Source organism: Mastigoproctus giganteus, chromosome 11 (assembly GCF_048544385.1).
Source record: "Mastigoproctus giganteus isolate SK-2022 chromosome 11, ASM4854438v1, whole genome shotgun sequence".
In the NCBI taxonomy this organism is placed as follows: Eukaryota; Metazoa; Arthropoda; class Arachnida; order Uropygi; family Thelyphonidae; genus Mastigoproctus; species Mastigoproctus giganteus.
The window spans coordinates 163364782-163390296 of NC_143585.1; the positions used below are offsets into that span (position 1 = coordinate 163364782).

General features: G+C 38.6%; 1 protein-coding gene across 3 annotated transcripts in view; it reads left to right on the plus strand.

Annotated features, from left to right (window-relative positions):
• Window positions 1-25515, plus strand: part of LOC150078548 (uncharacterized) — a 732675-nt gene that overhangs the window by 347069 nt on the left and 360091 nt on the right. For all 3 annotated transcript variants that reach the window (XM_090384778.1, XM_090384777.1, XM_090384779.1), the window contains exon 15: window positions 22382-22530. In XM_090384778.1, coding sequence (XP_090240904.1) covers window positions 22382-22530 — 149 coding nt within the window. The remainder of the gene's footprint in view (window positions 1-22381; window positions 22531-25515) is intronic.

A 25515-nucleotide genomic window follows, 5' to 3' on the forward strand; every position in this document is an offset into this window, starting at 1 on the left:
CGCAGGTACCTACTCTCTAGGTGCTGCAATTTGCAGAATTTAAGCCTTTCTTGGTAAGAGCACCCCTTTGTTCCCTTCACCAATCTTGTTGCTCTTCTTTGTACTCATTCTAGCAACTCTACATCTTTCTTAAAATGAGGCCTCCAGACCTATACACAGTACTCTAGGTGTGGCCTGACCATTGCCTTGTATAATGGGATAATCACCTCCCTGTCCCTGCTAGCAAAATTCCTATATATATCATTGACAAGACTCCATGACCTGCCCTGGCAGCCTGTCTGCACTGCTCAGCGAACTTCATATTTGCTGTTGGTAACTCCATCTGTTGATCCCACTATGCAGTATTTAAAAACTGAGAGCATTCTTGGATTCAGGGGAGGTTTACATACACTGGAGAAGTGCAAATGTATCCCCAGTTCACAAAGGGGGTATAAAAGAGTGACATGAGTAATTGCAGACCTGTTAGTTTAACTTCAGTTGCAGGGTAAAGAATGGAGTCACTGTAAATAATTAATGCAGGGTCATCTAAGCAAGGCTACAATTATAGTTCAGACACAAGATGGGTTTCTTGTTTGACCAGTTTGATTAGGTACTACTACTGTTTGGTCAAAAGCGAACTGGATGCAAAAAATAATTTTGATATTATATACTTAGATTTCATGGAAGCTTTTGATACTGTTCCACATAAAAGACAGCTGTATAAATTGGAGTAGTGTGGTATTAAAGGCAAGTTGCTGCTTTGGATAAAGGGATGGTTGAATGTGAGCAGACAGGAGTGGTCATCAATGAACACTTCATAGACTAGTGTTATTAGTGGACTCCCCCCCCAGGTTTTGGTGTTGAGCTTATTGCTATTTTCTATATTTATCAATGATATTGATGAAGGTATATTAGGCTTGATGTCCAAGTTTGCACATGATACAAGAGCTGACAGGGTTGTTAATGACAGTATGCTTCTGCAGCAGGATCTAGTAAAGTTAGACAGATGGGCTGAGAAGTGGCAATTGAAGTTTAACATTGATAAATGCAAATACTGCATATAGGTAGCAGTAACCCCAGAGTAACATACCAACTGGGTACTACAATTAGGGTAGGAAAGAATGAAAAAGACATGAGGGGGGGGTAATTGTTGCAGTCAAATATGAAGTTCTCTGAGCATTGCAGACAGGCTGCCAGGACAGCTCTTGGGATCTTTTTAGTGATATACAGGAATTTTGTTAGCAGGGATAAGAAGATGATTATCACTTTTTATGAGGCAATGGTCAGGCCACACCTTACTGCATATAGGTCTGAAGGCCTTATTTTAGGAAGGATGTGGAGCTGTTGGAACGAGTACTGAGAAGGGCAACATAATTTGTGAGGGAAATAAAGGGGTCCTCTTTCCAGGGACTTCATTTCTGCAAATTGCAGCATCTGAAGACTAGTCACCTGCAGGGTGATCTGATTGAGGTGTTTAAGACTTTGAGTGGTTTGAGCAAGCTAACTGCAGATGAGATGCTTCCTCTTGCTCAGATTATTCAAATTGAGGAAAGACAGTTGCAGGAAATTTGCATTTACCTAATGATTGTTTGAAGGGTATGGATATGTGAAATACATGGCTGATGCTATATAAGCTTGCTTTCTTGCATCATATGCTAATGCTAACTGTCTGAGATCCCTGTAGTCACCCATCCTTGCAAAAGCCTTTCTCTTTACCCTTGACAGTCTTTGTCTTTAATTAAATTCGACAATAGTACACTGCGATTGATACCATCCAGTGGATCTTTTGCCCTGCAGAATCTAAATATATGAAGAATCATTGCTGATAGCCAGACTAAGAATATTGCTTCCTTTTGTTTCTTCTATAACATGCTGCGTAGAAAACACTCATCCATAAAATCCACAAAAGTCTTGATAGTCTGTGATTGACCAATCCACAATTTCCACTCGACATCTGGAAAGTTAAAATCCCCCACTATGAGACATTCTGATTTGCTGGTCCAAGTATTTCCCTGTATAGTTGTTTGGTATTTAACCTGTTAATTTGGTAATTAATAGGTCTATAACACTCCTACTGTCAATTTTATTTTCTCCGTTTCTACTGTCAGTTTTGTTTTCTTTCACTACATTGCCTGAGAGCATAACCCCTTTGCCTCTCACGTCTTGTCTGTCCTTCCTGTATTGTATTCCCAATATTCAAATTCAGCATCACTTATGTCTGATGGACAATGTTTCTGCTATTCCTACAATGTCTGCATTTGATGACTTAATGATCTTTCAGAACTTCAAATTCATTAAATTTATTTACAGTGCTCCAAGCATTTGTGTATGTGAAAGTATCCATGCACATGTTCTTATTCTTAGTCACCCCAACACAGTCAATGTATTTATTTGTTTCGTAACAATCCACAAAAGGGCCTGAAGCCCCAGACACCTTGCTTTTCGGGCTGCTGCATGCAGCAGCCCGAAAACCTACCAACAGTAGCAGCAAAAGAATCACTTTTACCTCAGCCTTCAGATCTAGTTAAACTATTAGTCTGTGTATCCCCCCCCCCCCCAATCTAGCAGTTTTCCAACCCACCTTTCATTACCTTGATAGCATCAGCAAATATTCTTGCAACCCTGTATTCAAGTGTGTCCAATTCCATATATGTAAAAACATTCCCTCCTGTTAACAAGCACAGACCATGTTGTGAAAAATTCTACTCCATGAGCTTTGCACATTCTCCCCAGGACTGAATTGATTTACAAGGCTCTTAACATATACCCCCCACCATTGTGCTGGGCAGAACTGCAGACACTTTCAAATTGAATCCTAACTTGTGATTTTTCCCAACATTGCCATGTACTTGTTAAGTCCTCAAATATCCTACTCTTAATATCAATCATTCCAAAGTGTACAACAGTATCACCTTTTCTGCCTTTAAGATGATATCTGCTTTACAACATCATATACTTTTGCTACTGGCACACATACCCTGGTCTTATTCACCTATCCCCCTTGCACAAGATATTTCCCTAACAGTAGAGTCTCTGACAATGCACCTGCTTTGGAACCAGTACATATTGCCTTGGAGATTGCCACTCTGTTACTCAATGCAGTGTGTGGTCTGGCTTTCAGTTTGGCAGAGAGCTGGATGGGCCCTCATTTTAATTCCCTCAATGGCATCTACATTACTCCTAAAACCCTCAAAAATGCCCATCAGAACACTGAGTTGGCACCTAATTTATTCGCTCTTTGTACCTACCACACACAAAAATATACACCACGGCTGGATCATGTCTTGTTCCAGAATGGTCTGCAAACTAGGTGGTAGATGACTCTCATCAACCGGTGTAATACCACCACTTTGCTTATGGAGGCTTGAAGTGGTGGAACCCATGTTTAGTCTCTCTAGAGCTAAGTTCCGGTCAACCCTTCCCTATCTCTTCCATCATGCAGAATGATTGATGACTTTGAGGTTATGATGAACATCGTGGCAAGATCCAATATTCCTTACATTTCGAGGGTACAGCTCTAAAATGGTGTTCGCAGGCCGGCCGCTAGTTTTTTTCTGACAGAATCTTAGTTATCGGTTGATTCAATTACTGCTCATCTGAGATGCCCAAATTATTCGCTGTATGATTCCTTTCGCCTCAAAGGGGGTACTTGTGCATATGTCCATTCTGATATTTCCTGTCAGAGACTTGGTAATTTGGAATCTCCTCTCTTTGATCTTCTCTGGCTTAAATTCTCTCTACCTCATTGTGTCAAATTCATCTGTTGTCTCTACCGTTCTCCCAATTCCACTAATCACTTGGAGCTCTTTGACTTCCTCTCTTTACAACTTTACTTTTTCCAGTCCAACTTTCCTAACAGTGAGGTAATTTTCCTTGGTGATTTTAATGTTCACAACCCAGCTGGCTTCTGTTTTCTAGTCACACCGACACAGCTGGTCGAGATGCTGAGGCTTTTGCAATTACTAATGACCTTGCACAGATTGTTCATTTACCTACAAGAATACTGGACAATCTTAATCATACAGCCATTATGCTTGATCTTTTTCTCACAAACAACCCTTCTGAGAACACGGTCGTAGTGAGAGGTCCATTAGGCACTTCAGATCACAACTTGGTCATTGTCTCTTCTCAAATGGAACCTTTATCTCATGGCTATTCCCAACCTCGTGTTGTTTGGTATTACAAGAATGCAAAATGGGATGACCTGCGAGACTTCTTTTCCTTGGTCGGATTACTGTTTCAAAACTTCTGATGGCCACATTTGCTCAGATCGTGTCAGTGAAATTATTCTTGCAGGAATGGAATCCTTTATCCCACACTCCACTTTAAAATCTTTTCCTTTATCTAAACCTTGGTTTTCCAATAAATGTGAGGTGCCTCCATAGCCAGGTCTGAAGGAGCAGCAGTGCATAGCACGCGCTTCTTGATTAGACCGGGGTTCGAGCCGTCACCACCAAATACGGAGGATGCGGAAAGGTCAGGAATGACCACCGCATATTCATGTAGCAATATGGCCTTAGTTGCTAATGCTCCTAAAAACCAAATAACAACAACCAATAAATGTGCTAAGGCTGTTCAAGAGAAGAATGTTGCATATCGTAATTGGCTTGTTTCTAATTCTCCAGTTTCATTTTCTGCCTACACCAAAGCTCGCAACAATTGTAAAGCAGTTATTAATCAGTCCAAACTAGAGTTTGAACAGGCTAAGAGTAGAAAACTTGCTTCTTGCCCTAATGGTAGCCGAGCATTCTGGTCTCTTGCCAAAGCTATCGGCCGTAACTTTTGCCCATCTCTGCTCCCACCTCTGTCCAAACTAGATAGTTCTGTTGTCACGTCAGCCAAGGATAAAGCTGACCTGCTAGCATCCCATTTTTCTTCCAACTCATGTATTAATGATCTTGGTAAAACACCTCCAACCATTCCCAACATGTGCCATTCAATGCCTCCTGTGGTCTTCCATCAAAAGGATGTCAGAAGGATTTTGATGAATCTTGATGCTAAGAAAGCTCCAGGTCCAGATGGTATTTCTCCACTTGTTCTCAAAACTTGTGCTCCTGAACTTACTCCTATTCTTTGCTGCCTTTTTTCACTTTCTTATTCCAAAGGAGTTTTTCCTTCTGCTTGGAAATTTGCTCATATCCAGCCAGTTCCTAAAAAGGGTGACAAATCCCTCCCATCCAATTATCGTCCCATTGCAATTACTTCTAGTCTTTCTAAAGTAATGGAGAAATCAATTAACCGCCAACTCTTAAACTACCTAGAAATCTTTTGTCTGATCAATGATCACCAGTATGGATTCCGTCAGTGTCGATCCACTGGTGATATTCTGGCTTATGTTACCCATTTATGGACTGATTCAATGGAAAGGTTCGGTGAAACACAAGTAGTTGCTCTTGATATCTCAATGACTTTCGATCGCGTTTGGCATAAAGGTCTTCTAAACAAGCTTCCATCTTCATCATCATCATCAGCCATTTTCAATCCACTGCAGGATGAAGGCCTCTCCAGCAACTTTCCAGTTGCTTCTGTTTTGAGCACTGGACATCCATTTACTACCCACAAACTCATGAATTTCATCTATCCATCTCCGCCTTTGTCTTCCAGGTTTTCTTCTAGCTCCTCTTGGATACCATTCTGTTATTTTCTTAGTCCATCTGTCATCATGTCTTCGAGCTATGTGTCCTGCCCAAGACCATTTTAGTTCTTTAGTTTTGATAAGAATGTCCTTTACTTGAGTTTGTTGCCTAATCCACGTGTTTCTCTTCTTATCTAACAGTCTTATTCCCAATATGATTCGTTCCATTCTTCGCTGTGTGGTTCTCAGCTTCTCTTCCATTCTTTTGGTGAGTGCCCAAGTTTCACTTCCATAAGTCATGGTGGGGAGTATACATTGGTCCATTATTTTACGTTTCAGACAAACTGGGATATTGCTCTTCAGTATGTGACTATATTTCCTGAATGCTATCCATCCAAAATTTATTCTTCTCTTGACTTCCAGCCATTTATCATTATTACAGCTAATAACTTGTCCCAGATAAGTATATGACTCCACCTTTTCAATTACTGCTCCTTCAATCATTATTTCCCTTTCTGTGGCATACTTGTTCATCATTACTTTTGTTTTAGCCATATTCATCTTTAGTCCAAAATCCTTACTAGCTGTGCATAACTGATTAAGATTTTCCTCTAATTCTTTGGGATCATGGCTTATGACCACAATGTCATCTGCAAATCGCAAATGGTTTAGGTACTCTCCGTTCACATTGACTCCTTTCTGCGACCAGTCTAATCTTCTGAAAGCTTCCTCAAGGGCAGCAGTAAACAGCTTCGGAGATATTGTGTCTCCTTGTCGAACTCCTTTCTCAATTTTAAATTTCCTACTGTCTTTGTCTAGTCTAATAAAGGAGGTAGCACTCTCGTATATTTTCTTCAAAATCATAATATATGGGGTATCAATGCCTTGTCTTTCCAGTGCCCGAAACATTGCCTTATGCTGTATGGAGTCAAATGCCTTTTCATAATCCACAAATGCCAGGCATAATGGTGTTTTATATTCATTTGCTTTCTCCATTAGCTGTGATATTACGTGAAGGTGATCCATAGTTGAGAATCCTGTCCTAAAGCCAGCTTGCTCTTTCGGTTGATTCTCATCCAGTATTCTTTCTAATCTGTTAGTAATGACCCTTGTGAACAACTTGTAGATGTGGGATAACAAGCTAATTGGTCTATAATTTCCAATTTCTGATTTATCTCCTTTCTTATGCAGCAAAACTATGATTGCATTATTCCACTGCTTAGGCGTCACACCTATTCTAATGCACTTTGTGAAGAGCCTTGCCAGTTTTTGTGTTATGTCTCCTCCTCCCAATTTTAACAACTCTACAGTAACTTCATCTTCCCCCGGGGCTTTCTGATTCTTCATTTTCTTCAATGCATGTTCTACCTCATCAGGAAGAATATTGGGTATGTCGTATGTGTTGCTACTTTGAAATCCATCTTCCCCACTGCTGGCATCATTCCCCTGCTCCTTGTATAATTCTCTATAGTAGTCTTCTGCTATTTGAATTATGCCTTCTCTGCTGTTTATAAGTACACCATCGCTATTCTTCAGTTTCAGTATCATTTGTCTTTCTGTATTATTGCTCATGGCTGCTGATTTAAATCCTTCGTTTTCCCTTAATGCTTGTTCTACTTTTCTTGTGTTAAATCTTCTTATGTCCTCTCTGAGTCTCTTTCTAATGGCTTTGCATAACTCAGTATACTCCATTTTCTCCCTGTCAGTGTTTTTCTTGCTTTTCATTTGTCGTCTTCGGTTCATCATGACAAGTGTTTCTTGACTAATTTTTTCTTCTTTGGATTTCTTTTTCCCTATAGGTTTCTTGGGCTTTATCACTTTCAAAAAGTTGTAATATTCCTCGTCGATATCTTGCTCCTCAGCAGTCTGCAGAAGCTCAGACTTGTTCTTAAGTTCCAGTACATACTGCTTTTTCTCCTCTTCTGTTATCTCAAAGACCTTTGTATTATTTACTCGAGTCAGTTTTTTCCTTTCCTTTCCTACATCTATATCAAGTGTACATCTTACCATTCTGTGATCACTTCCAACATTTACCTTATTCAGGACGGTGACATCATTCACAATATATCTTCTATTAGTGAGGATGAAGTCGATTTCATTAGTAGTTAATCCATTTGGACTCTTCCATGTCCACTTTCTGTTCACCCTTTTCTTGAAAAAAGTGTTCATTACTGACAGTCCTTGAGATTCTGCAAATTCCACAAGTCTTTCACCTCTTTCATTTCTTTCACCAATTCCAAAATTTCCTATAGTTCCCCTTTCTGTGCTGTTTTGTCTTTTTCCAACCTTAGCATTGAAGTCTCCCATAATAATAGTGTAGTGGGTTTTCTGCTCATCTAGAAGACTCTCAATTTCAGTGTACATTTCTTCAACCTCTTCATCATCATGGCTCGATGTTGGTGCATAAATCATTATAATCTTTAGCTTGTATCTCTTAGAAATCTTGAGTATTAGTCTTGACACTCTTGGTGATGTACTTTTGAATTCCAAAATGTTGTTTTTAAAATCTTTATGGACCAGAAACCCAATTCCACCTTCACTCCTTTCACTGTTTCCATTGGTGTACAGCAGATTTCCACTTGATAAACTTATAAGTGATTCATTTCTTCTTCTTGTTTCAGCCAAACCGATGATATTCCAATTCACATTTTCTAATTCCTTTTCCAGCTCTAATATCCTGTCTTCACCGATGAGTGTTCTTACGTTATAACAGGCCAAGTTCAGTTTCCGTGCATGGCAGCCTGGTCGTACCCAGAGATTCTTAGCACCCTCTGCTTCCACTCTAATCCTCTCGCTGCCGTAAGAGGGAGAGTGAAAGCTGCTGGGGACTGAGGGCCAATTGTTTCGTCGTGCTTTCATATTGCTGGAGGGGTTGGTCTTTTCCTCTTCATGCTGACCAGGCATCTTGAAGAGAACCACTCTACACGTTCGTTGCCACCTAAGTGACGTAACAGGGCTTACCATCGAGAAGGTGTGCATGAGTGGATTTTAGGGAGGCAGGCCAACCGGACTTCTCCTAAATCTTCTGTAACAGAGAGATATTGGATCCATCAGTGTTTTAGGCTGAGTGTCTGATAACACACAGGATACCTGTTCCCCTCTAAGCTTCCATCTTATGGTTTGCCAACTGTTTTTAGTAATTGGTTATCCAGTTTTCTCTCTGATCGCTCACTGAGGATGATGGTAGATGGCTCTCTGTCTTCTAACTTCTCCACTAATGTCGGTGTTCCCCCAAGGTTCAGTTCTTTCCCCCACTCTTTTCCTCTTGTATATTAATGACCTTCTTCGATTGATTGGAAATCCTGTCCATAGTTTTGCTAATGATAGCACATTGCATTCCACTTTCCATTTTGAGAAACCTTGTCCTGCTCAATCAGCTTCAATTTCTCAAAAATCTGCTACCAATTCCTTAAACGCCAATCTTCGGGTAATTCTCCAATGGGACAAAGACAACTTAGTTGATTTCAATCCTTCTAAAACTCAGTCTGGTCTTATATCTCGCAAAAAGGATTCTTCTGCTCCTATGCTTATCTTTAGTGACACTCCGATTTCTAGGCAAAATGATATATCTCTTTACCCTGACTTCTAATCTCTCCTGGCACAAGCACATTACAGATATTGCTTCCTCTGCATCTAAAAAACTTGGTTTTCTCTTTCGCTCTCGGTGTTACTTTTCTTCCAAACAGCTGCTCACTCTGTATAAAACGCAAATCCGCCCTGCCATGGAATATTGTTCCCATATCTGGGGTGGTGCCCCCAAAACCTCTCTCAGGCTTCTTGATTCCATTCAGAAGAGGGCAGTTAGATTAATGATTCATCTTGAACAGAGTCTCTCCACTCACTGTCTCATAGACGTACTGTTTCTGCTGCATGCCTCTTCTACAGATACTTCCATGGGCAATATTCTTCTGAATTGGTTTCTATAATTCCTGCTCTCTCTTTCAAAACAGTCGGAACACGTGCCGCCACCAGCCAACATCCATTTACTGTCCAACTTCAAACTCACAGAAGCAACTTTTCATCTTTCTCGTTTATTCATTCAACTGCCGTTTTCTGGAACAACTTTCCTTCATACGTATTTCCTGAAAATTACAATCTACAGAAGTTCTAGTCCAATGTCAACAAATATCTCTTTCACCTTCTCAACCTCCAACCCAAGCACGGTACTAAGTACTGTAGGTTCTAATACCTCTCGTGTTTGAGGTTTAGATAAAAAAAAAAAAAAAAAAAAAAACATTGACGTTGCACTTTTTGTTAGGCTGTAATAAATTGGAGAATCTAACCCTTTAGTTCTCCCTCGAGCCATAGCATTCCCACTTTGTGCCCATTGTGTTGTTGCTCTAGTCTTGGGGCATGATAAAATCATGATTTTATCATGATAAAATCATGCCCCAGACTAGAGCAGCATAAATTGTCAAATTTATAAATCAAATGAAATTTGAAAAAAGTTTTGAAATAATTGAGAGGAAGGGGTATGGCAACTAGGCTTTTGAGTTTTTTTTCAGAACACTACCTGCATTCTTTTTTTTTAATTTAAAAATTTTGGTAAGAAGGGGCATATGCCCCATCTGCCCACCCCTGAATACACCCCTGACCCAATTACAAAAAACAGTTGGCAAACCATAAGATGGAAGTTTATTTAGAGACCTTTATGCCAAACACAATCAAAAACCTTTGAAAGATTAAGAGCAACTGCTTGAGTTTCACCAAACTTTCCTATTGAATTTGTCCATAGATGGGTTGGTTGGTTGGTTTAGATTTTATTGGTGCATTAGCAACTAAGGCTACAATGCACCAAGACCAGGTCATATATAAAATATTTTAAACTTTCAGTGACCTCCATAGATGGGTAATAGTATATAACAGAAACGCCTCCGTAGCCGAGTGGGCAGGAGCGGGAGTGCAGTAGCACACGCTCTTTGAGTAGACCGGGGTTCAAGCCCCTGACTGCTGAATACGGTCGATCTGCCAACCCGCACTGGACCAGTGTGGCAGATTATGGTCCATTTCCCTTAGCATGAATTGTTGAGGAGGCTTCCATCCTGCAGTGGGTGGATAATGGCTGCACTTTACTTTTTTTGTTTTTTATATAACAGAGCTGTGGTGCTCAATACGTTCTATATTGATATCAATATTTGTAGAAGAATAAGAGAAATTTACCTCAATACAATATGTAGAACACTTCCATTTGATACTCTCCAGAAATTAAAACAGGCGCCTCCGTAGCCAGGTGGGAAGGAGCAGCAGCAGTGCGTAGCACACGCTTCTTGATTAGACCGGGGTTCGAGCCCGTCACCACCAAATACGGAGGATGTGGAAAGGTCAGGGAATGACCACCTCATATCCCGGAGCAATATGGCCTTAGTTGCTAATGCTCCTAAAAAAAATAAAAAAATAAAAAAAAATAAAAGATTAATGCAAAACAGTAAAAAATCAGTTGAAAATATTTAAATTTAAACATAAATTTTGAAAAACGATTTTCCTTCCTAAAGCAGAGGACGTGCGCTGTTTTAACATGAACGATCAGCGGGAATGGCATAGATCCTTGGTAAGATGAGTCATAATCACTGTAAGAAATATTGCATACCAAGCTAATTTATTGTGTCGCAAAAGAGGAAAGGACTGAGTGATTGTCAGTATAGCATATACAGTTGCTCAGTCTGGACACAATCTTAAATTCGGTATCTTTAAAGAATCTGTTAAGCTGCCTGTGCCACTGTTCAACATGTGAGACAGAAATAAAGGATTTTTTGATGTTACTATTGTTGGTTGGTGTAGTTTTTTGTATCCTATCCTTAGCTTGTGACTTTATTACAGACTATGTTATATTTCCCATATCATTACCTGATATTTATATACATATCATGCATTTTTCTTCTCTGCCACATGTCTCATTGGTTCATATGACATTCATTGAGCCTTGAACAATATTTATTCGTTGGTATGAAAACTCTATTAGCTTCTATGATTACATCCCTGAATGATTTCCATTTAGCATTTGCTGTTGGTAATATCATCAGTCTCCCACAACACAGAATTTAAAAACTGTCTGCCACCACTCTAGTCTCCCTTACAAAAGCAAAAGCCTTTCCTTTTACCCTTGACAGTTCTTTAAGGAACTCCAAAATCAGTACATTGTGATCAGTGCCACAAAGTGGGTCTTTTACCTGCAGATTTAAAATCCATGAAGAATCACTGCTTTATGAAGCAATACACTTTGTGGTCAACTGCTGTTGACCACAAAGTGTATTGCTTCCTCTTGTTGCCTCTGTAACATGCTGCAACTGTAGAAAATGGTCATCCAATAAATCCACAAAAGTCTTGCTAGCATGTGAGTGACCAAACCACAAGTTCCATTCAATATCTGTTGTTACCTATCCCATTATAAGACATTCTGATTTACTGGCCCACTCTATTTCTACGCTCCTCCCCTCTCATTTTCATTTTCCCAGTGCTTAGTTGCACCAAACTGACACAAGATCAGGACCAGGGTATGTCTGCCAGGAGCAAAGGTTGATGACGTTGTAGAACGGATATCATCTTTTAAGGGCACAAAAGGTGATATAGTTGTACACGTTGCCACTAATGATATTAAGAGTAGGAGACCGGTGGAATTACTTAACAAGTACAAGTCACTGTTGAAAAAAAGCCATGAATTATTTTTGAATTTGAAAGTGTCTGCAATTCTGCCCAGACATGAGAGGAGGGAGTATATGATGAGAGCCCTGTCGATCAATTCAGCCCTAGAAAGATTGTGCAAGGCTCAAGGGTAGAATTTTTTCAGCCTGGTCTGTACTGGTTAACAGGAGAGACTGCTTCTACAGGGATGGGATACACTTAAATAGAAAGGGTGCAAGATTGTTTGCTGATTCTATCGAGGCAGTGTTAGGTGGGTCGGAAAACTGCTAGATTGGGGGGAATACAAGGACTAATAGATTAACAGTGGCCACTGTGGTGAAAGTGATTCTTGCACTGCTTCTATTGGAATGAGCAGCAGCCTGGAAAATAAGATGCAGGATATTTCAGAGACTGCTGGGAATCATTGGGGTACAAGTAAACACATGGGTTGTGTTAGGATAGCTAAGAAAAAGAACAGGTGCATGTATACTTGCGTGTACACCAATGCTAGGAGTTTAGTAAATAAATTTGATGAATTTGAGGTATTGCTCAAAACATCAAAGGCAGATATTGTTGGGATTTCAGAGACGTGGTGTCACACAGATATAAGGAATGCAGAACTGGAATTTGGGGAGTACAATGTCTACAAAAAAGGATAGACAGGATAGGAAGGGAGGAGGGGTTATACTATTAGTTAAGAAACACATAAAATCCAAGGAAGTGAAGCCAGTCGACATCGCTGGACAGTGCAGTGTCGAGTCAGTTTGGTGTGACATAAGCATTGGGAAATAAAAATTGAGAGTAGAAGTGTGCTATAGGCCTAATGACTCTGATGAGTATAATAAGAAACTGTACAGGGAAATAGAGTGGGCCAGTAAATCAGAGAGTCTTATAATGGGAGATTTTAATTTCCCAGATATTGACTGGAATTTGGGGGCTGTCATTCACACACTAGCAAGGCTTTTGTGGATTTATTGGATGATTGTGTTCTACATCAGCATGTTCGGGAGGCAACTAGAGGGAGTAATACTCTTGATTATCAGTAGTGATTCTTCATGCATTAAGAATCTGCAGGTAAATGACCAATAGGTGGCAGTGATCACAGTGTGCTGAAGTGGGATTTACTCAGAGAGGTAACTACCATTAGGGGTAAAGGGAAGGGTTATTGCTTTCGTAAAGGCGACTACGATGGACTGAGACAGTATTTAAATTCGATGCAGTGGGACCAACTGATGATGTTACCAACAGCAAATTCAAAATGGGAAGCATTCAAAGAACTTATCTTGGAAGCTACTAGACTTTAAATACAAACTAAGAAATATTGTTCAAGGTTTAGGCCTAAATGGATGTCAGATGAACTAATGAGACATATGACAGAGAAGAAAAATGCATGGGATACATACAAATTAACACGTGACACAGAAGCCTATGATAGATACAAGTTGATCTATAACCAAGTTACAAAGGAGGTTAGGGAGGCGAAGGCAGATTACGAGATATCTTTGGCAAGGGATGCAAAGAAAAACAGCAAAGAGTTCTCTGCTTATGTAAACTCTAGAAGGAAGGAGATGAATCAGATTGGTCCACTTGATATCAATGGGTCAACTGTTGGTGATCCTGCTCAGGTAGCTAACAAACTAAATGAATATTTTGCATCGACATTCACACATGAGGAATTATTCAGCGAGGGGAATGCCAGAGGTGTATTCAACTCAGGCAATAAGCTAGATAATCTTGTAATAACTGAGAGTAAAGTGGAGGAGAAATTGTTGAAGATAAACATAAGAAAGGCAACTTGGATGGATGGGATCTATCCAGTTATATTAAAGGAGGCAGCAAAGGAAGTAAGCAAACCCTTAGCCATAATTATGAGAGCTTCCTTGGACTCAGGGGAGGTACCCATGGACTGGAGATGTGCAAATGTGACCCCAATTCACAAAGGAGGATCAAAGGCTGACACAAGTAATTATAGACCTGTGAGTTTAACTTCTGTTCCCGGAAAATTAATGGAGGCACTGGTTAAAGAAGCACTGCAGGATCATCTAGACAAGACTTTAGATATAGCTCGGACACAGCATGGTTTTGTTAAGGGGAAGTCTTGCCTGACCAATTTGATTGGATACTATGAGGCAGTCACAAAAGAACTGGATGCAGGGAATAACTTTGATATTATATACTTGGATCTTAGAAAGGCCTTTGACACTGTTGCACATGGAAGACTGCTGCACAAATTGGAGCAGTGTGGCATTGGAGGCAAATTGTTGCTATGGATAAAGGGGTGGTTGAAAGGGAGAAGACAGAGTGGTAATCAATGGACACTGCTCATCGTGGACTAATGTTATTAGTGGAGTCCCTCGAGGTTCAGTATTGGGTCCATTATTGTTTTCTGTATTTATAAATGATATTGATGATGGTATATCAAGCTTAATGTCCAAGTTTGCAGACGATACAAAGGTTGGCAGGGTTGTCAAGGACACTACTGACAGTATGCTGCTGCAGCAGGATCTGGAAAGGTTGAGCAGATGGGCTGAGAGGTGGCAAATGAAGTTTAACTTTGACATATGTAAAGTACTACATATGGGAAACAGCAACCCCAGAGCAACGTATCAATTCTGTGGTACTACACTGACAGTGGTAGAGAATGAAAAGGACCTGGGGGTGGTTGTGCAGGCAGATATGAAGTTCTCTGAGCAGTGCAGACGGGCTGCAAGAGTAGCTCATGGTGTATTGTCAATGATATATAGGAATTTTTCTAGCAGGGATAAGGAGGTGATGGGGCTTAGAGGGGAACAGGTATCCTGTGTGTTATCAGACACTCAGCCTAAAACACTGCTGGATCCAATATCTCTCTATTACAGAAGATTTAGGAGAAGTCCGGTTGGCCTGCCTCCCTAAAATCCACTCATGCACACCTTCTCGATGGTAAGCCCTGTTACGTCACTTAGGTGGCAACGAACGTGTAGAGTGGTTCTCTTCAAGACGCCTGGTCAGCGTGAAGAGGAAAAGACTAAACCCTCCAGCAATGAGAGCACAACAATACAAATGGCCCTCAGTCCCCAGCAGCTTTCACTCTCCCTCTTACGGCAGCGAGAGGATCAGAGTGGAAGCAGAGGGTGCTAAGAATCTCTGGGTACGACCAGGCTGCCATGCACGGAAATTGAACTTGGCCTGTTATAACGTACGATCACTCATCGGTGAAGACAGGATATTAGAGCTGGAAAAGGAATTAGAAAATGTGAATTGGAATATCATCGGTTTGGCTGAAACAAGAAGAAGAAATGAATCACTTATAAGTTTATCAAATGGAAATCTGCTGTACACCAATGGAAACAGTGAAAGGAGTGAAGGTGGAGTTGGGTTTCTGATCCATAAAGATTTTAAAAACAACATTTTGGAATTCAAAAGTACATCACCAAGGGTGTCAAGACTAATACTCAAGATTTCTAAGAGGTACAAGCTAAAGATTATAATGATTTATGCACCAACGTCGAGCCATGATGATGAAGAGGTTGAAGAAATGTACAGTGAAATTGAGAGTCTTCTAGATGAGCAGAAAACCCACTACACTATTATTATGGGGGACTTCAATGCTAAGGTTGGAAAAAGGCAAAACAGTGCAGAAAGAGGAACTTTGGAAATTTTGGAATTGGTGAAAGAAATAAAAGAGGTGAAAGACTTGTGGAATTTGCAGAATCTCAAGGACTGTCAGTAATGAACACTTTTTTCAAGAAAAGGGTGAACAGAAAGTGGACATGGAAGAGTACAAATGGATTAACAACTAATGAAATCGACTTCATCCTCACTAACAGAAGATATGTTGTGAATGATGTTACCGTCCTGAATAAGGTAAATGTTGGAAGTGATCACAGAATGGTAAGATGTACACTTGATATAGATGTAGGAAAGGAAAGGAAAAAACTGACTCGAGTAAATAATACAAAGGTCTTTGAAATAACAGAGGAGGAGAAAAAGCAGTATGTAGTGGAACTTAAGAACAAGTTTGAGCTTCTGCAGACTGCTTGGACCAAGATATCGACGAGGAATATTACAACTTTCTGAAAGTGATAAAGCCCAAGAAACCTATAGGGAAACAGAAATCCAAAGAAGAAAAAATTAGTCAAGAAACACTTGTCATGATGAACCAAAGACGACAAATGAAGAGCAAGAAACACACTGACAGGGAGAAAATTGAGTATACTGAGTTATGCAAAGCCATTAGAAAGAGACTCAGAGAGGACATAAGAAGATTTAACACAAGAAAAGTAGAACAAACATTAAGGGAAAACAAAGGATTTAAATCAGCAGCCATGAGCAGTAATACAGAAAGACAAATGATACTGAAACTGAAGAATAGCGATGGTGTACCTATAAACAGCAGAGAAGGCATAATTCAAATAGCAGAAGACTACTATAGAGAATTATACAAGGAGCGAGGGAATGACACCAGCAGTGGGGAACATGGATTGCAAAGTAGCAACACATACAACATACCCGATATTCTTCCTGATGAGGTAGAACATGCATTGAAGAAAATGAAGAATCGGAAAGCCCCGGGGGAAGATGAAGTTACTGTAGAGTTGTTAAAATTGGGAGGAAGAGACATAACACAAAAACTGGCAAGGCTCTTCACAAAGTGCATTAGAAAAGGTGTGATGCCTAAGCAGTGGAATAATGCAATCATAGTTTTGCTGCATAAGAAAGGAGATAAATCAGAAATTGGAAATTATAGACCAATTAGCTTGTTATCCCATATCTACAAGTTGTTCACAAGGGTCATTACTAACAGATTAGAAAGAATACTTGATGAGAATCAACCGAAAGAGCAAGCTGGCTTTAAGACAGGATTCTCAACTATGGATCACCTTCACGTAATATCACAGCTAATGGAGAAAGCAAATGAATATAAAATACCATTATGCCTGGCATTTGTGGATTATGAAAAGGCATTTGACTCCATACAGCATAAGGCAATGTTTCAGGCACTGGAAAGACAAGGCATAGATACTCCATATATTATGATTTTGAAGAAAATATATGAGAGTGCTACATCCTTTATTAGACTAGACAAAGACAGTAGCAAATTTAAAATCGAGAAAGGAGTTCGACAAGGAGACACAATATCTCCGAAGCTGTTTACTGCTGCCCTTGAGGAAGCTTTCAGAAGATTAGACTGGTCACAGAAAGGAGTCAATGTGAACGGAGAGTACCTAAACCATTTACGATTTGCAGATGACATTGTGGTCATAAGCCACGATCCCAAAGAATTAGAGGAAAATCTTAATCAGTTATGCACAGTTAGTAAGGATTTTGGACTAAAGATGAATATGGCTAAAACAAAAGTAATGATGAACAAGTATGCCACGGAAAGGGAAATAATGATTGAAGGAGCAGTAAGGGAAATAATGATTGAAGGAGCAGTAATTGAAAAGGTGGAGTCATATACTTATCTGGGACAAGTTATTAGCTGTAATAATGATAAATGGCTGGAAGTCAAGAGAAGAATAAATTTTGGATGGATAGCATTCAGGAAATAGTCACATACTGAAGAGCAATATCCCAGTTTGTCTGAAACGTAAAATAATGAACCAATGTATACTCCCCACCATGACTTATGGAAGTGAAACTTGGGCACTCACCAAAAGAATGGAAGAGAAGCTAAGAACTACACAGCGAAGAATGGAACGAATTATATTGGGAATCAGACTGTTAGATAAGAAGAGAAACACATGGATTAGGCAGCAAACTCAGGTAAAGGACATTCTTATCAAAACTAAAGAACTAAAATGGTCTTGGGCAGGACACATAGCTCGAAGACATGATGACAGATGGACTAAGAAAATAACAGAATGGTACCCAAGAGGAGCTAGAAGAAAACCTGGAAGACAAAGGCGGAAATGGATAGATGAAATTCATGAGTTTCTGAGTAGTAAATGGATGGCCAGTGCTCAAAACAGAAGGAACTGGAAAGTTGCTGGAGAGGCCTTCATCCTGCAGTGGATTGAAAATGGCTGATGATGATGATGAAGGAGGTGATTATTCCCTTCTATAAGGCAATGGTAAGACTACACCTAGAGTACTGTATACAGGCCTGGAGGCCTCATTTCAAGAAGGATGTAGAGCTGCTGGAACGAGTACAGAGAAGGGCAACAAGAGTAGTGAATGGAACAAAGGGGTGCTCTTACGAAGAAAGGCTTAAGTTTTGCAAATTACAGTGTCTGGAGACTAGGCACCAGCGAGGTGATCTGATAGAGGTGTATAAAGCCTTGAATGGTTTGAGCATGCTCAATGCTGATGGGATTCTCCCTCTTGCTCAGAATAATCACCTGAGAGGGCATAAATTCAAATTGAGGAAAGACAGATGTAGGATAGACATGCAGAAATTTGCCTTTAGCCAGCGGGTGGTTGGTTGGTGGAACAGACTTCCATCCCTTGTCGTGGAAGTTGATAGCCTAAATAGGTTTAAGGCTCAGCTGGACAGGTATTTCGAACGAACAGAGGGGTGAAGTGGAAGTGGTTATTTTTTATTATTTTTTTTATTTTTTTAATTTAATTTTATTTATTTTTTTTTTTTTTGGCTGATGCTGCATATTCTTGTATCAAATGCCTCTACTAATGTTAATGCTAAAGATTGCATTGGCCACCCATGTTGACTGGATATACTGCCTTAGAGTTAACATGCTTCTTAACTAAGCACATAACCCCACTCCTGTTCTGTCTGTTATTTCTGTACACATTGTACTACGTTTATTCAAATTCTGCTTCCCTTATATCTGAGTGATCCCATTTCTCCGATATCTTCACAACGTCTGCATTTGACTACAATCAGTACTCTGGATTCATCAAAATTATTTACAGTGTTCCTTGTATTAGTGTACATGCAATTGTTATATATACTTGTTCATACTATTAGTTACCCCTAACACAGCTCAAGTATTTACTTGTTCCATGATGATCCACATCAAGAACTGAAAGTTAGTCAGATGGGCACTTAGAAATGCCAATTGAGGGTTAACATTGAAAAATGGAAATTATGCTTATGGTTAGCTGTAATTCCAAAATACCATACAGACGATGTGGTATCCTGTTCAGAGTAGTGGAGAATGAAGAAACAGACCTTGATGAAATTGTGTAGTCCAACATGAAGTTCTCTGAGAAGTTCATACAGACTATTAGGACAGCTTGTGCTGTTTGCTAGTGATATACAGGAATTTTGCTAACAGGGATAAGGTGATCATTATACAGTTCTGTAAGGTAATCAATGAGCCACATCATGAGTACTGCATACAGGTTTGTAATCCTCATTTTTAAGGAGGAAATGGAGCTGTTTTAACAAATGCAGAGATGAGAGAGTTGGAACAAAAGAGTACTCTTACAATGAAAGTCTTCAGTTCTGTATATTGCAGTATGGAAATTATCCACCCGCAAGAGATCCAATTGAGGTTTTTAAGGCATTGAATGAATTGTGCAAGGCATCCTTACTGTTATTCAGATGACACATAAAGGGAGCATGATTTTAAACTGCTTGAGATACTCAAGACCATACTGTATATGGTATTTATTTTTGATGGTAAAATTAGAAAATTTACATACAATCATTCCACCAAAATTCCAATTGTCTTTAGCAATACACACCCTTTCCACAATAGATAAGAACCTGTATGCGCATTTTGAAAGGCCCTTAGTTTACTTAATTTCTTTTAGGCAACATATGGACAAATACTAATACAGGCACTCCCCGACTTGCGTAACACTCGACTTTACATAAGTTTTTGCCAGCCTGTGCAAACTGAAAAAAATATGGAAACGTATTTTGCATCCCGTAGGAATAAATGGAGGTATTGGGAATATATCGTAATGTGAACCAAATAACACATTGGGGTTTTTTTTTTTTTTTTTTTTGTAAATCATTCCAAGACTTCGGAAGTTGAAATTTTTGCTATATAGCTCTCTAAAAGGTCATTTTTATAATGGAAATTGTATTAGTTTTATATAAGTTTATGTAAAATAAGCTCAACACAAAAAACACTTAAGGCGAATTTATGGCATTATCTATGTCCTTTTATAAGGATCAGTTTTTAATGCCTTTGTGGTTATTTTTCTAAAGCACATGTCTGAAGGTCTCTTCAGTCACATAAAAAAACTTAAATAAATTTTCCGAATCTTCTCTTCATTCCTATTTACTTATTACAGTGATGAAGGGAAAGTGGTCCATGTAAAGTGCAAGTGGTGGCAGTGCTAGGAAATGAAACATTATTGATTTAGAAATGAAGATGGAAATAATCAAGGAGTATGAAACAGGACAAAGCAAGTCACGGCCATAACACAAAAACAATTTGCACTTTCCGGTTTATTGGGCTTTTCTGTTAGTGCAGTCTATTACAAACAGGTAGTAAACTCTTATCTTATTGCATTTGGCATTTGTGATAATACCGATAGCTGGAATTCTGTGGGTTTTTACATAATAATGTAAAAACCCACAGAATTCCAGCTGTGAATGAAGGTGAAATGCATTTCCCCTTCATTGACATCTTCAATCCTGTTTACTTATTACAATGATGAAGGGAAGTGACCAATGGAAAGTGCAAGTGGTTGGCAGTGCTAGGAAACTAAATAAAAATTGATTTAGAAATGAGGATGAAAATGATTAAGAAGTATGAAGCAGGATAAAGTTTGTCATATATTGCACAGGAATTAGGTCTCACTGCTTCAACAGTGAATACTATTTTAAAGGACAGTGCATGTATAAAAGAACATGCTAAAAGATCAACACATTTAAGATTGACAATGATCACGAAACAACATTCAGGTGCTATATCGAAGATGGAAAAGCTATTAATAATATGGATGGAAAATCAGATTCAGAAGCGAGTGCCCCTGAGTCTAATGGCCATTCAAGCAAAAGCAAGAAGTATTTATGAAGATATTAAGGATAAGTTCAGCGAACCCCAAGCCATGTTCATGGCAAGCAATGGGTGGTTTAATAGGTTCAAGCATTGTGCTGGTTTCCACAACATTAAAGTAAAATTTTTGTAATTTTTCCTGCGTATGAAATTAAAAAAATTAAGTAAATAATTCTATTTACATTTTCGTCGAACATTTCTTTTTTGCTTCAATCAAATTTAGCCCCTATAATTGTGAGTGCTGCATAAGCATTTAGGGAAATTCCGACTTACATAAAATTCAACTTACGTAGAGTTCCACGGAATGCAATCCTTACATAAGTTGGGGTGTGGCTGTATATTAGAGTTGCAGTGTCAATGTTGTTTACAAATGACAATAGAAAATTTCTGAAAATGAATAGTAAATGTGACATTTGAATCATTAGTTCAGTGTCTTCAGGTAAGAAGCATGAAATTAACTAAGTACTGACATTGCTTTTGGCCAGTGCAATGAATAAATTTTCGGATTCTCAGGTGTTTTTGCTAGACTCTATCATTTTTCTAAACCTAATGAAGTGGGTGTTCCCAGTAACGGATGTGAATGGATGTTGCCCAGTAATGGACTACTAGTTTCAACTGTATTAATGTTTAATTCACTTAATTACTGTATTAAATAAATTAAATAAAATAGAATATAAGTGCATATAATGAAATATAAACTATATGAAGAGGAAGCACAGTGAGATCAGTACTTTTCTTCACTTCTCTATAAAAGTTAGGTTTAGGAAACTATACAAAAACTAGACAATTTAGAATAAATCTAAACTATAAATAAATAGAAAAATTAGTACTCTTACTACTTTTTATTATTTTTAAGAAAAAATATTCTAAAAGTAATGGTTTTAAATTAGAAATTGTGTTGTAAGGATTCATCACTAAAGTGAGAGGTGCACATACACATTTGTCTAATTAATAAAAACTGTGCACAGTTAATTGTGTAATGGCAAAACAGAAGGCTATCTTTTAAATAAAGAATTAGCTTTTAAATAAATTTTTGAAGAAATCTATTAATTTTAAAGATTACTATTAATATATATTTTTAGTAGAAATGGGTAAAATAGATCTTTCTCCCCCCCCCTTTGATTATGCTATTGTTTCATAATATTAAGTGTATAAATTCAATGATTTTTTTCCAGTGCGTTCTGGCCCAAATACACCACTGCTGTTTGTTAACATGCCATACTTTTTTCAGTTTAAGGAATGACTTTTGACTTTCATTTGATAATGTATATATGGAACAAAAGCAAATATAAAAGTATATCATTTACAGAACTAATGTCAGAGAAGAAGAACAACAAGCATAACTATGGAAATGATTTGGCTATGTCTTCTAATGAACAGATTGTGCACAGATTTAAGGTGACAGTGAATGACAAAAAGTCAATGAAGTTCTCTCTGCCTGAGGATAATATCCAAGAGGTAATTTTTTGTTAGGAATAAGGATTTGTGTTTAAATAATGAATATGTATATTCCTTTCTATTATGCATTTGTTTGTATTATTAGTTACCTTAACTTGGCCCATGTATTTAAAAACTAGAAAAATTAGCCAGGTGTGGCTTAGAAATGGAAGTTGAGGTTTGACATTGAAAAATAAATTATCAGTGTTTGATCAGTGGCTTAGCTATAATTTTTCTGCCCTAATTCAAAGACCACCTGAAGGGTTCATTGTTTATATTACCATGAGATGCCAATGCATTTCTTGTCAAAATAGTATTTATAATACACATTTTAAATAATATTCAAGAAATTTAGGAGGCTTCCAAATAAGCTAGTGTATAATCTTGCTACTTCTACTCCGCCAGATAGTGACTGGTGGGAGTCCGAGTAGTATGTATGTAGGGGACATTGTCGAGGCCAAATTATGTCAAGGAACTGGTTATGTTCTTACCATGTGTACGCCATATCCAAAAATTTCATTACTTCATACAGCATGTTCCACCCACTTTTTCTTACTATTCAATACCACAAATTGTCAAACTAATAGAGTAACCTTATCTGCGAAAAGATATAAACTTCCCAGACGTTTCCTAGTTCATTTCACAAATATACGTGGTCTCAATTCTAATCTCAACGATGTCCATTTCCCCTTGCAGACTGCCAAACCCCATATACTTTTTCTGACAGAATCTCAGTTATCAGTTGATTCAACTACTGTTCATCTCAGTTGCCCAAATTATTTACTGTATGATTCCTTTCACCTCAAAGGTGGGACTTGTGCATATGTCTGTTCCGATATTCCCTGTCAGAGACTTGGTAATTTGGAATCTCCTCTTTTCGATCTTCTCTGGCTTAAAATCTCTCTACCTTATTCTGTCAAATTCATCTGTTGTCTCTACCGTTCTCCCAACTCCACTAATCACTTGGAGCTCTTTGACTTCCTCTCTTTGCAGCTTGACTTTCTCCAGTCCAACTTTCCTAACAGTGAGGTAATTTTCCTTGGTGATTTTAATGTTCACAACTCCAGCTGACTTCCGTTTTCTAGTCACACCGACTGAGCTGGTCAAGATGCTGAGGCTTTTGCAATTATTAATGACCTTGCACAGATTGTTCATTTACCTACAAGAATACCGGACAATCCTAACCATACAGTCAACACGCTTGATCTTTTACTCACAAACAACACTTCTAAGTACACGGTCGAAGTAAGTGGTCCTTTAGGCACCTCAGATCACAACTTGGCGATTGTCTCTTCTTCAATGGAGCCTTTATCTCATGGCTAATCCCAACCTTGTGTTGTTTGTCATTACAAGAATGCAAAATGGGATGACCTGCAAGAATTCTTTTCTTCTTTTCCTTGGTCTGATTACTGTTTCAAAACTTCTGATGTCAATGTTTGCTCAGATCATGTCAGTGAAATTATTCTTGCAGGAATGGAATCCTTTATCCCACACTCCACTGTAAAATCTCGTCCTTTATCTAAACCTTGGTTTTCCAATAAATTGCTAAGGCTGTTCAAGAGAAGAATGTTGCATATCGTAATTGGCTTGATTCCAATTCTTCAGTTTCATTTTCAGCCTACACCAAATCTTGTAACAATTGTAAAGCAGTTATTAATCAGTCCAAACTAGATTTTGAACAGGCTAAGAGTAGAAAACTTGTTTCTTGTCCTAATGCTAATGGTAGCCTAGCATTCTGGTCTCTTGCCAAAGCTATTGGCTGCAACTTTTGCCCATCTCTGTCAAAACCAGCCAAGGATAAAGCTGACCTGCTAGCATCCCATTTTTCTTCTAACTCTTTTTTTTTTTCTTGAGGAGCTTTGCGAGTGTACATGTGAACAGGCGAAGTTTTTACTGCTCCAGCAAATAGAGAAGTTTTTGCTTTTTTATTGACTTAAATTGGCATATTAATTTATTTTTTAGAGTTGCTTTATTTTCCTAGTACTTTAGTTTAAATTGAATTTATATAGAGATTTTGTAGGTTATTACTTAGTATCGGTAAGGGTATCAAATCCACGTGTGCACAGGTTTTGCAGCTCCCGCGAACGAAAAGTTTTTAATTATACTTAGCCGCTTTGTTGACTTCATTGTTATATTAAATTATTTTCCATAAGCAGCTTATAGACCTAGTCAAGCTCCGTGGTTTATTTTGAATTTAGATAGCACGATTTGGAAAGTAAATAATACCTTGTATCCGTAGATTAACTGCTCGTAATTTTCCGCAATTGTTATATGATACGTGTGTACCGAACTAGATAATTTAAGGTCTAAGGGAAAACTAGATAAGGTTTAACGGAAAACTAGATAGTGAGATTAGTGGTATCAATTAATCAGTAAAATGTATTAATCTTATTGAATTGTACTTTTTTAACTAAATAAATATAACGATCTAGTTATTACAAACTTAACATCATAAATTAATACATAAAAGTTGACAGGGGATAAGAAAGTCATATAACGTAACTCGGAGATAATATTTGATACCGAAATACTTATATAGTGTTATAACTGCATTGGGATATAGGTTTAGGGTTATATTTTCTATTGGAATTTTATTGAACTTGAATAGAAATCATGACACAGACCAGAGCATTAAAGCAAAAGGCTCAAACTAGTGGAAGTGCTGTGCCTCAGGGGAGAACTGAGGGGGGGGGCGGTTTTCCTCTGAATCACAGTCTATTGAAATGCACTGCTTGTTTGATGTTTGTGGAGCAATCAGGAGCGGGACATGATATTGCCGAGGGGAATGTCTGTGTGTGCGCGATGTAAGCAGTGCGAGGAAATCAGGCGCCAACTCAGCATTGTTATGGGCTTATATGAGAGCTTGAAGGACAGGGTGGATGCCATCAAAGGATTTAAATTGAGGGGCCATTGAAGCTCCCAGCTGCCCACATCAATGCCGGAGCTTGCACTTGAACGTCACGCAACACAGCAGCAACTCCCAAGGCAGAATGCGCTGGTCCCGAA